General features: G+C 49.9%; 2 protein-coding genes across 2 annotated transcripts in view; both read right to left on the bottom strand.

The window, feature by feature from the left end:
• Positions 1-12,546, bottom strand: part of LOC116743557 (optic atrophy 3 protein homolog) — a 65,799-nt gene that overhangs the window by 20,284 nt on the left and 32,969 nt on the right. The gene's annotated exons all lie outside the window — the stretch shown is intronic.
• LOC116743556 (optic atrophy 3 protein) overlaps positions 9,367-12,546 on the bottom strand; it is a 36,398-nt gene continuing 33,218 nt past the window's right edge. The window contains exon 2 of the mRNA XM_032612103.1: positions 9,367-12,001. Coding sequence (XP_032467994.1) covers positions 11,565-12,001 — 437 coding nt within the window. The 3' untranslated portion in view covers positions 9,367-11,564. The remainder of the gene's footprint in view (positions 12,002-12,546) is intronic.

Raw genomic sequence — 12,546 nt, 5'->3', positions numbered from 1 at the left:
ACCACTACATACTTACCAGGATGGTTAAAATTAAAAAGAAAGAGAGAGAAAAAAAAGACTGTCGATATGGAACATTGTGAAGAGCAGGAGAATTTATTATGGTAAAGTCACTCTTTTTTTTTTTTTTTTGGCTGCACTGCATGGGTTGTGGGATCTTAGTTCCCCAACCAGGGATTGAGCCCAGTGCCACAGCAGTGAAAGCACCGAGTCTTGACGACTGGACTACCAGGGAACTCCCCTACAGTCACTTATTTAAATATTTTATTTTATTTTATTTATTTGTTTGTGCCGGGTCTTAGTTGTGGCACGTGGGCTCCTTAGTTGTGGCATGTGAACTCTTAGTTGCGTCATGTGTGTGGGATCTAGTTCCCTGACCAGGGATTGAATCTGGGCCCCCCCTGCATTGGGAGCACAGAGTCTTAACCACCGTGCCACCAGGGAAGTCCCACTTTTTTTTTTTTTTAATTGGCATTTTCTCCTAAGGGTAAAGATAGGCTCGTCCTATGACCCAGCGATCCCCCTCCTAGATATTCCCCAGGGAAATGAGCGTGATGCCCACCAAAGCCTGGTGCCAAAGTGGCCCTAGCGGCCTCACTCAGAACAAGCAGGAGCCTGGAGACAACTTGCGTGCCCATCAGTCAGTTGGCTGGTAAACAAAGTGTGTTCTAGTTGACAGTGGAATACTACACAGCACCAAAAAAGGACAAACGATTGGAACACAGACGCATCTCCCAGATATTACGTTGAAGAAGCCAGATCCAGAGAAGAACATTTCCTACGAGTCCATGGATATGAAGTTCAGGAACAGGCAAATCTAATCTACGGTGACAGATTTCAGCACAGTGATTACAGCTGGGAGGGGGAGGGGGTGCTGCCTGGGAAGTAGCAGGAGGGGGACTTCTGGGGTCCTGGAATGTCCTCTGTCTCCATCTGGGTGCTGGTTCCCAATGGATCCCCATTTATAAGCATTCATTGAGCCCTCCCTATACCAGTGCACACGTTACTGTGTGTTTGTTTTATTCCAACTAAAAAAAAAAAAAATCAGACGAAAAGGGTAACATGCAATGAGAAAACTGACCCAAGGATAGAAACAGAGCTTCTACAATCTGGAAAAAATAAACTGCTCAATAAAGTGTGGGCTAGTTGGGACTTCCCTGGTGGCGCAGTGGTTAAGAATCCACTTGCCAACGCAGGGGACATGGGTTCAAGCTCTGGTCCGGGAAGATCCCACATGCCACGGAGCAACTAAGCCCGTGCGCCACAACTACTGAGCCTGCGCTCTAGAGCCTGCGAGCCACAACTACTGAGCCCGTGTGCCACAACTACTGAAGCCCATGCGCCTAGAGCCCGTGCTCCGCAACAAGAGAAGCCACTGCAATGAGAAGCCCGCGCACCGCAACGAAGAGCAGCCCCCGCTCGCCGCAACTAGAGAAAGCCTGTGTGCAGCAACGAAGACCCAATGCAGCCAGAAGTAAAAATTTAAAAAAATATATATGAAAGAAAACATTAAAAAAAAATGTGAGCTAGTAAACAAAGGTCTGACTAGTCTTTTGATATAGACTACTAAACGTGCTGTCAAAATACCCATGTCCAGAGTTGAGGAATAATTTTCTCTCCCAGGCAACACAGGGGAAAGCCATGAGAAGTCTCTGGAAAATCCAGGCCTTCCACACCTCCAGCAAAGTGGAGTAGGCTTGCTCTTTCCTTCTTTCTTTCTTTCTTTCGGCCACACCGCTCGGTATGCAGGACCCCAGTTCCCTGACCAGGGATTGAACCCAGGTCACAGCAGTGAAAGCACCGGATCCTAACCACTAGACCACCAGGGAACTCCTAGGCTTGTCCTTTCTTTAACTGAAAGGCCAGAGCTACTCGGGATGAGCCATCAGATGGTGGGAGCAGATTAGTTTCCTGTGGCTACTATGGCACATTACTATGAACTGGATGGCTTAAAACTACAGAAATTTATTCTCTTACAGTTCCGAGGGACAGAAGTTCAACATCAGCATAACTGAGCCAAAATCAGGTGTCAGCCAGGCTGCGCTCCCTCCCAAAGCCTGAGGGGACAATCTCTTCCTTTTTTGTTTGTTCTCATCATACTCTGAGTCGTGCTTGTTCAATGTCCTCGTGACCTATCACCTGTTCATCAAGTCTTTGCATCTCTGTTTAAGTAAACGAGGAAACTGGGGTTCAGAGAATAACTTTCTCTGGGCCACACAGGAAAAGGGCCAGGACTGTTTTCTCTTGCCTCATAGCGCAATGTTCATGTTACTACTGCCACACCATGCTTTTTTTTTTTTTTTTTTTTTGGGTTTGCAGGCCTCTCACTGTTGTGGCCTCTCCCGTTGCGGAGCACAGGCTCCGGACGCGCAGGCTCAGCGGCCATGGCTCACGGGCCTAGCCGCTCCGCGGCATGTGGGATCCTCCCGGACTGGGGCACGAACCCAAGTCCCCTGCATCGGCAGGCGGACTCTCAACCACTGCGCCACCAGGGAAGCCCCCACACCATGCTTTGAGATCAGCCCTGCAGATGCTAATTATAAAACAGCCCAGTGTTGGGACTTCCCTGGTGGTCCAGTGGTTAAGACTTCACGCTCCCAATGCGGGGTGCCCGGGTTCGATCCCTGGTCAGGGAACTAGATCCCGCATGAATGCCGCAACCTAAAGATCCCGCGTGCCACAAATAAGACTCGGCGCAGCCAAATAAGTAAATATTAAAATAGCCCAGTGTTAATAAATAGTAAAACCCCGACTGTTTTTTAAAACTTTATGTTGAATATATCGACTTTATATATTTTCAGCTCAAAGACCACGACAACTGTTCATGGAAGATCAAACCAAAAACTTTCTTCTGTATGATACTGGATAAATACAAAAAGGTGCATTGTCAACCTTATGAAAATTATGATAATTAAGTTTTTTAACTGGTTCAGTAAGAGCCTCTTAATTTTATTTATTTATTTTTATTGGCCACGCCCCGCAGCTTGCAGGATCTTAGTTGCCCGACCAGGGCTCGAACCCGTGCCCCCTGCAGTGGAAGCGTGGAGTCCTAACCGCTGGGCCACCAGGGAATTCCCTATAATCAAATTTTTATTCTACATTAGAGAGATGCTGAATTTAAGTAGAAAGGGTTTATATAATACATACTTTGTGACATGTATAGGAGAATACTCAGCTAGGTGAGGCTAAGTTTTCAGCAGACTTGTAGATACGGCTGCCCAAAATATCTGAGTAGTAGAGCAGTGAAGAAAACAGACTAAGTCACAAAGCTTGTTGGTTAGCTCGCAGATACTCATTTACTGGCTGAAAATTGGGTTGTAACTTAATGCCTTTTAGCCAATGCCTCAAAATAAGTAAAAATAAGATTCTAAATATTTCAAAAGTTTCTTGAGAGGGATATTTTGCAGGCGGATCTTCTGTTACCCAAAAAGTGACAGCAATCCTAAATATCTTCTCCCTAGAGATTCATAGCCCATCTGCTTTTCTTTTTTTTTCTTTTTGCGGTATGTGGGCCTCTCACTGTTGTGGCCTTTCCCGTTGCGGAGCACAGGCTCCGGACGTGCAGGCTCAGCGGCCATGGCTCACGGGCCTAGCTGCTCCGCGGCATGTGGGATCTTCCCAGACCGGGGCACGAACCCGTGTCCCCTGCATCGGCAGGCGGACTCTCAACCACTGCGCCACCTGGGAAGCCCCTCAATATCTTTAACTCAATCACATCTGCAAAAATTTTTATCAGATAAGGTCACATTCACAGGTTCCAGGGATTGGGACCTAGGCTCTTTAGGGGGCCACCATTCAGTTCACACTATAGGATGGGAGGGCCTGGAGGCTATCTGGCTGGGATTTGGCCAGGTATCTTTCGACACTCATGGATTCACTGACTCAGCAAATGCAGGAGTGTCAGTAAGTGACAGACAGAGGTGCAGAGGGTTCATACCATGCCAAACTATGGAGAGAGTAAAGAGATCAGTGTTGCCAGGGACTCAGGGTCGGGGAGGGAGCAATGAACAGGTGGAGCACAGGGGATTTTTAGGGCAGCAAAACCATTCTGTATGACATTATAATGGTGGATACATGTCATTATACATTTGTCCAAACCCACGGAATATACAACACCAAGAGTGAACCTTAATGTAAACTACTGACTTTAGTAATATATCAATATTTGCTTCTCTGTATAACTGATTCACTTTGTTATAAAGCAGAAACTAACACACCAATGTAAAGCAATTATACCCCAATAAAGATGTTAAAAATATATATATATTTGCTTCTCAATTGTAACAAATGTACACACTAACGCAAGATGTTAGTAATAGGGGCAACTACGTGCGCCTATGGGGGGAGGGGATATGTGGGAATTCTCTGTACTTTCTGCTCCATTTTTCTCTAAGCCTAAAACTGCTCAAAAAGTAGAGTCCATTAACCTTCAAAAATGCATATCAAGGAGCAAAGGCACAGGAATAACTCAGATAAGTCTGAAAATAACAACGAGACTGGCAGGTTGCCTTGAAGAGACCAAAAAATATTTTCAAGCTCTTGGCATTCAAAAGACCTGATGTTGATGCAGGACGGACAAACGGTTGACAGAACAGGATTGAGAAAAAGGTACTTGTGTCCGGGGAACACAGTGAACGCGGCTGTCCAGTCTCAGGTGAGGAGGGAAAGGATGGGCCATTCCATGCACTTCGAGATGTCAGCCAGCCATACATTTAGAAACTGAAGAACGCAGATCCCAACGTTATACTCATTAAGAACCAAAACACAATGCAACACAAGCTCAGTGAATGACAAGCACAAAGAGAACGTCGGTACAAATATTAGAAGAAGGGAGAGGTGGAGATATAAATTCTTGGGGTTGAGAAGCCCTTCTCAAATAAAGACAGAAAAAACAAGTGCCTGAAAGAAAAAAGACTCATAGATTCAGTTACTTAAAAATGAAAAAAACTTCAGTAGGACAAAACACACCAGAAACGAACATTAATTTCAGACAATGAAAACAGGCATTTTTCAAAAGCAGAACAAACGTCCAATAAATGGCCAAAAAGATGCTCAGCCTACAGGTAAAACAAGAAAATGCAAATTAAAAGAATAATGAAATTCTACTGTGCACCGTTTGGGTTGAAGAATTTTTAAGTTTGATAACTGCAAGTGTTGACAGCTCCTCTGACACTTCGCAGAGCTTTTAGGGGGCATTTTTATATTAACTATAAATGTTTGTAACTTATGCGGTTCTTTAGCACTTGGCATCTCCCTGAGGAAACGCTCATGCTGGCCAGAGAGGTGTGTGCAGATCGCTCACAGAGGGAAGAGGGGGACAGCGTCCATGCCCACAAAGGTGGCATGGCCAGATCACTCCCAAAAGGGTTCTGCCAACATTGCCCCCAAACCAGAGACAGGATTCCTTTCAGGGAGGGGACTTTGGTTTCCCTGGAATGGCTGAACTCTAGGAAGAGACTATCAAAATATAATAAGTGTCAAGGCACAAGGATGTGGCCTCCGAGTGAGGCAGGCATCTTGGACGTGACGGACCCCGCGGTACCCCCGCCCCCAGGTCCATATCAGCCCTTACTTGGTGGAGGCGCCTCTGGGAAACCTGGTCTGGGTGCTGCCGTTCCAGGGGTGAGGGGAGCCCTAAGACTGGAGTCCCAAGCCCGAGCCCACCACCTCCAGTTGCCTCCTTCCTCCAGGACGTCCCAAATGGACTCCAGTAGCATGCCCTGATGGAGGCGCCTGCGAGATAAAGAATGTCAGTTTCACAGCGCGAGGAGAGAGACCAGGACTGTCTTTCCAGCCCCCGCCGACTGCAGTTCAGAACAAATAACCAAGCCTGCCAGAGGGCTCCCAAATCTGAGACGACCAGGGGAAAGGGAAGGGCAAGGCTATCCATATCTCCTCACACTGCTTCTGCTGCAGCCTCACCATCTCAGCACCAGTATGTCCCTTGTCCATACACAGAGCAAAAACCTTGAAGCCATCAATGACTCCCCACCTCCCATCACTCAGTGAATCCCGTCTGCTCCATCTCTGATATATTAATATGCCCAGAATCCCACTTCTGTCTACCTCCACTGTCTCCGCCTGGTCCAGCCACCATCGCCTCCCGCTTGGACAATCACAGCTGCCTCTTCGCTGGGCTGGCGGCTTCCACCTTTGCCCACAATAGTGCGTCTGGGGATCCTGTTACGACTAAGCCAGCTCACATCCCTCTTCTGCTCAGAGCACCTCCCGTGGCTCCTGCTTACCCCACAGGAAACGCCAAAGTCTTCGCCGTAGCCCAAGGCAGCCCACTTTACGTAGGTTTGTATAATCCATACATATGTGTATGCTTTTCTTTATGAAAGAGAATAAAAGTGAATAGAAAGTAACAGAGTGCGTTGCACACGGTAAGGGCGATTATTGTTTAGCAAAACTTTTGTTCTAACAAGATATGCAATATATGATATATAATATATATTATCCTGTGTTATATAATACAATAGATTTTATATGGTTATGATACATATTAGGTATATATGATACATATCTATATACAGCTGTAGTTTTTCTTCATGAAATGCAACACAACAGGAAATATCAAACGGCACCGCACACATTAAAGGTAGTTATTTAGCGAACTTTTCCTTCCCATGGTAAATATATACACACACAACACACACAACATGGAATATATAATGTCATGTGACATATTACACAAAAAATATTTTTATATTCCATTATATGTGGCATTATACTCCATTATGTCACATAATGCATGAATTACACCGCGTTTATCCTACGTATATAGGGTGAATTGTGAATTATTATATAAACATGAACATGGTGGACTATATAAACTATACGTCTCATTGTGCCTTGCTGCTGTAGACTGAGGGGGAGACTCTGAGATCTTTGAACAGCAGGGTTATCGCGGCGTCTCCAGGGAGCAGCTCCTGTGGGTGGGGAGTGACGGAAGCGGGAGCGGACAGGGAGGCCCAAGAGGACAGCCGATGGGGCATCGGAGCTGGTAAGACCCTCCAGAGCTGTGCCAACTGAGGCAAAAGGGGGCCAGCCTTTGTGCTCCTGAGCCCCTCGCCCATCCTCCTCCCCTTGCTTACTCTGTTCTACGGCCCATAAACTCTTTAGGGAAAGGCCTTGACAGTATATATTTGCATCTTTGAAGGCCATGTGGTATTTATCGCAAATGACTCAAATCTGTCATTGCCGTGCGAAAGCAACCATAAAAAATATACATAAACACATGGGTGTGGCTATGTCCCAATAAATCTTTGTTCCCAAAGACAGGCAGCGCCAGGCCCTTGGTCTGCTAACCCGGGCTCAATTCTGATAGCAGATCCTCCCGCTGTTCCAGGGAAAGGCTGATCCCCACACCTGCCTCAGGGCCTCTGTAGATACTAACAACACTCTTCTGGCAGCTCCTCTCATGTCACCTCCTCCCTGAGCACCTGATCGAAATCAGCCATCCCTATTACTCCCAAACTCTTTCTTCTCAGCCCTCATCACCCCGACGCTGGATCATTCTTCTTTATTGTCTGCTTCCCTGCACTAGATGTCGGCTCGTGGTGGCGTTGACCTTGCCTCGTTCCTGGCTGACTCCCAGCTACTAGAATGGGGCCAGGCACACAGCAGGTGCTCAGTCAACATTTGTCTAGCGAGCGGGTGGATTCTCCTCTGGACATGCTTCTCCTCTCCCTCTGTCTACTGGGGCTGGGGGACCCCGACCTGCAGTCACAGCACCAGTGGCCAGCTCAGAGATGACCATATGGGCCAATGGATCAGACGGGGGCTTTACGAAATCCATCTTCTCCTGGGGTGGCTCTCCCCAGGCAAGGGCCTTCCCAACAGGGAAACCAGCACAGGGGACAATGGGGCCTGACAGGGGATAGGAGAAGCAGAGCCCTTGGGACATCCTATGAGGCTTTTGAGAGCCCGTGTTTAAATAAGAGTTTCTGTTTTTTAATGCCCTAAAGCACTGAGTCCCTCAGGAGGGGAGGAGTTGGGATTCAGCCTGGTCCCTTCTTCCCAAATAACCACAGGGCAGGTAACATTGGAAAAGAAATGTCTGTATGTGCATCCGTCCCCACACTGGACTGTGAGCCCCCATGAGGGCAGGGTTGGGGCTGTCTCGGTCACGGCTGGGACCCCAGCACTGCACGGAACATGGTGGGCACCTCGGACAGTTTTTTTTTTTTTTTTTAATATTTATCTATTTGGTTGCGCCGGGTCTTAGTTGCAGCAGGTGGGCTCCTTAGTTGAGGCTCGTCAGCTCTATAGCTGTGGCATGCATGAGGGATCTAGTTCCCCAACCAGGTATCAAACCCGGGCCCCCTGCATTGGGAGCGTGGAGTCCTAACCACTGCGCCACCAGGGAAGTCCCGTCGGTGACAGTTTCTTGAATGAAAGAATAAACGAAGGATATTTTTTCTCAGGTTAACGGGGCTTTTTTTAAATATGGGGAAAAAATGCATCAACTTGAAGACAACCAATTTGGATTACAAATTTATTCTAACCCCTCTCCCCAAGTCACAAATGTATACAAAACTTTAGCTAGCAGGAAACCAGAGCGATGAAGCGTCTTCTGGCCTTGTGCATTTTGAGAGGGGACTCTTCCCACTTCCACACATGCTGATCCCACCCCCACCCAGTGGGTGAAGCGGATGCATCCCACGAGGTATCGCCACACGTAAGTACACGTCAGGGCTGAGTTTTGAATCTCGGAGATGTGAGCGCAGCACTACGTCAGGGTCAGGATGGCGCAGGGGTTACGGGTTCTGACTCAGACTGCCCGTCTTCACACCCCACCTCTGCTTCTTCCCTGCCTGTGTGACCTTGGGTAGGTGATTTTCCCTCACTGTGCCTCGGTTTCCTCATCAAGGCAACAAAGAAAATGTTATGGGGACTATGTAAAGCACTTAGAACAGTGCCCCGCACCTAACCAGAGCTCAATGAACTCCACCTATTTTGATAATGACCACACCTTATTGACAAGATGGGTCACTGACATTGACATGATGTGGGGAGGGCACTAAAACAGTCCCTGGACTCCAGCAACCCGTGCTCCAGAGATGTGTCAGTGCCAGAGTGGACTTCCCTGGGGTAACCATGGCAACAGGCTCTAAGCCTGGCTCCATCTCACCTGGCTCCATCAATCACCCCATCATCCAGTGGTAGCTGTCTCTTGCCTTCTTCCCCTCGTCATTTAACCCACTCAAGTCACTTCCAATTTTAAAGACACCCCTACCTGGGGTCCACCTCCCTCAGCTCCCTCTACATCAGAGGGGGCTCTTCTAGAAGGAATTAAGATGCTGTTTCAGAACCCTGGTTTCTCGGTTTTCTCTCTGGGGACGTCTTGTGTCCAGAGTATTTTCACTCCGCTGGGGAAGTGAGGTGAGGGAGGGAGGGAGGGAGAGAAAGCTGGCCCCTCCCACTTCACCTAGAGCTGCTGGGAAACGGGCCCAGGTGGAATGGATCTAACCTCATTCATTAAATGCTAAGATCTTGGGTGTAATCTGGGGCTGTTCTGACAGAGAACCGTGCCCCCCCACTCTCAATGCTGCCCCTGGGGTGCCTTTGGCCTCTGTGTAGAGATCTCTGCCCCTCTCCCAGTAATCCACCTCCCTCTCATCTTCCTCCTTGCCCTGTACCAGTACCCTCAAGCACCCTGCATCCCTTCTCCATCTCCCTCCCTGCCTCTGCTCTTACTGCTTCATCACCTCATTGGCTTGCTGGCCTCGGGCAAGTCCCTTTGCTTCCGCCGGGCCTCAATTTCCCCATCTTGGACGATGCTCTACCACTCACCCCCATCAGAACTCTCCCGGCTTCTCTCCTAATTTTAATGAGGCTTGTACTCATTCTGGAGATCAGATCATGATCCTCTGACACGTCCTTCAGATGACTTCCTCTCTCCAGGGCTCTTTTAACTGGAAAACATCTACAGTCTGAAAGACAGAATGCAGACTGGTGGGGCCCAGACCCCTCCCGCTTCAGAGGTGAGTCCTGGAAGAGACTCCAGGTAATGAATGGTGGTTCCTGGACTGTTCCTCTCACCCTTGTGGTTCCCTGAATGCCCCACGGGGTTGGCGGGAGTCCCAGCGTACTTCTGGGGTGGGAAGGTGTAGTGGGTTGAATGGTGGCCCACCAAAAGATGTGTCCACATCCTAACCCAGGGAAAGTTATGGGAGCTTCTGTGGAAAAAGGGTCTTTGTAGATGTAATTCAGTTAAAGATTTCGAAGTGAAATCATCCTAGATTTAGGGTAAGCCCTGAATCCAACGACAGGAGTCTTTCCAAGAGACAGAGAGCAAAAGGAGGCCAGGTGAAGATGGAGGCAGAGACTGGAGATAGGGGGCCCCAAGCCAAGGAATGCCTGAGGCCAAGAGAAGCTGAAGAGGTAAGGAAGGATCCTCCCCTAGAGCCTGTGGAGGGAGCGTGACCCTGAGAACACCTTGATTTCAGATCTCTGGCCTCCAGAACTGTGAAAGGATAAACTCCTGTTGTTTTAAGCCACCGAGTTTGTGGTCATTTGTTATGGCAGCCCTGGAAACTAAATAACAAAGGTAAGACCAACTGATGGCCTAGCCCGGTGGGATAGAGGGGGTTATGGAGGCCGGAGGGGGACAGCTGGACCAGTCCAGAGCTGCAGGGAAGGAACGCAATAGCACACAGATCTATAGATTTGACGGAACCTGGGGGCTGTGATCATGGCCGGCAGTCCCCTGAGAGAGGCCACTGAAGAAACAGTGGGGAAGGTAGGAAAGGACACGTCAGGAAAGGCCCAGGGACTCTGAGGACAGGTTGACAGCGGGCTGAGGCTGAAAGACAGGTCGGACTAGCCACAGACAGGATCCAATTTTCCACCAGAAGCAGGGTTGGTAGGGCATTACCAGAAGACCCTGCACAGCCCTTCCAGTGGGTTGTGCCATAGACTGAACGATGAGAGGGGTTCTGCTGGAATATTCCATTTGAGTGTCTCAGGGGAAGGTACCATGGATCAGGTTAAGGTGAAAGGTGTAATATTTGATGGATCAACTGCAAGCCAAGATCCCTTTTATTTCCCTCATAAGAGGAGTGATGCGCAGAGAAAGCCCACCTTAGAAGGTAAGAGAGGCAGAAGCTCACTGAAAGACACTGCGCTTCCTTACGACAGCCTGTACCAACTGACAAAGGGACGGAGGTATTCCGATGTAAGAGTCCCAGGGAAAAGTTAACACTGATCAAGTAAATGGAGGGCTGATAGATTGATCTGGCTCAAGTCCGGTTCCATTTTCTCTTCTGCCGGAGAAGTGAGCATGTTGTCCTGCTGGCTGGGACCCCATAGGTCTTTGTGGTTTGGAGTGACTGGCTGGAGAGACAGCACTGCGGACTGTACCAAATGAGCTAGAGGTTGGAGGGGGCTACGTTGGAACGCTTCACCTGCTGGGGGCTGGTCGCAGGGGAAGGTACCACGGGTCAGTATGGGGTGACCTAATCCAAGTTCCATCCACATCCCGGTGGTTTCCACTGGGCCAGCACAGGTAGGGGTAACGCAGGCAGAAGGCCACGTCAGGACACACAGGGCAACGTCTAAGTTCAGGCTTCGGCAGGCTCCTTTTCCTCGGATGAGGACACTTCCTGGGACGTGGATGCTGCCTGGGGCGCGGGCGGCGGGTCTGGGGCGCAGAGCTGGGCGCGCACCTCTTGCATCTGCGCCTGCAGCTCCTCCAGGGCGCCCGGCGGCGGCGCCGCCTGCACCTGCGCCTGCAGGGCCTCCAGCGCCAGCGCCACGCGGCCCACCTCGTCCCGCAGCGCGTCCCAGGCGGCGCTCTGCTCCTCTTCCTTGTGACGCTGGTGCGCCTGGTGGCGCCAGTACTCCAGCACCAGGCAGCCGCCGCCCACGATGAAGACGGTGGCCTCGCCCAGCAGCTCGGCGCCCAGCTCGGCGGCCGCCTCCTCGTTCAGCGGCTTGATGACCGTGCCCCGGAAGCCCATGATGCGCATCTTGGTCCGCATCTCCACCCAGTGGTACACTGCGGGGGAAGACAGGGGTCAGGTCATGCACTGGGAGCCCCCTGCCAACCCCGCCCCTCCACGCCTTGGTGTCCAGATGGGAGAAATGGGGACACAGCAGCCAAAATCACCAGGGGGCACTTTATTTTATTTAATTTATTTATTATTATTATTTTTTTTTGCGGTACACGGGCCTCTCACTGCTGTGGCCTCTCCCGTTGTGGAGCACAGGCTCCGGACGCGCAGGCTCATTGGCCATGGCTCACGGGCCCAGCCGCTCCGCGGTATGTGGGATCCTCCCGGACCGGGGCACGAACCCGTGTCCCCTGCATCAGCAGGCGGACTCTCAACCACTGCGCCACCAGGGAAGCCCCAGGGGGCACTTTAAATAAACCTCTGCACCTGGCCTGGTCCCAGGAATGCCAGTCACCCCACCTGGGGTGAACTTCAGAGCATCTTTTTAAGTCTCCCAGAAAATTATGGCAAGGAGCCAGGAATGAGAAACTCTGCCGCAGAGGGGAGGTCCTAAGACTGGGGACCAAGCCCCTGGAAGGTCACTAGGAGC

This window comes from Phocoena sinus, chromosome 19, assembly GCF_008692025.1.
Source record: "Phocoena sinus isolate mPhoSin1 chromosome 19, mPhoSin1.pri, whole genome shotgun sequence".
Taxonomy (NCBI): Eukaryota; Metazoa; Chordata; class Mammalia; order Artiodactyla; family Phocoenidae; genus Phocoena; species Phocoena sinus.
Note: the sequence above shows the minus strand (reverse complement) of the source record. Positions and strands in the feature narration are given on the sequence as shown.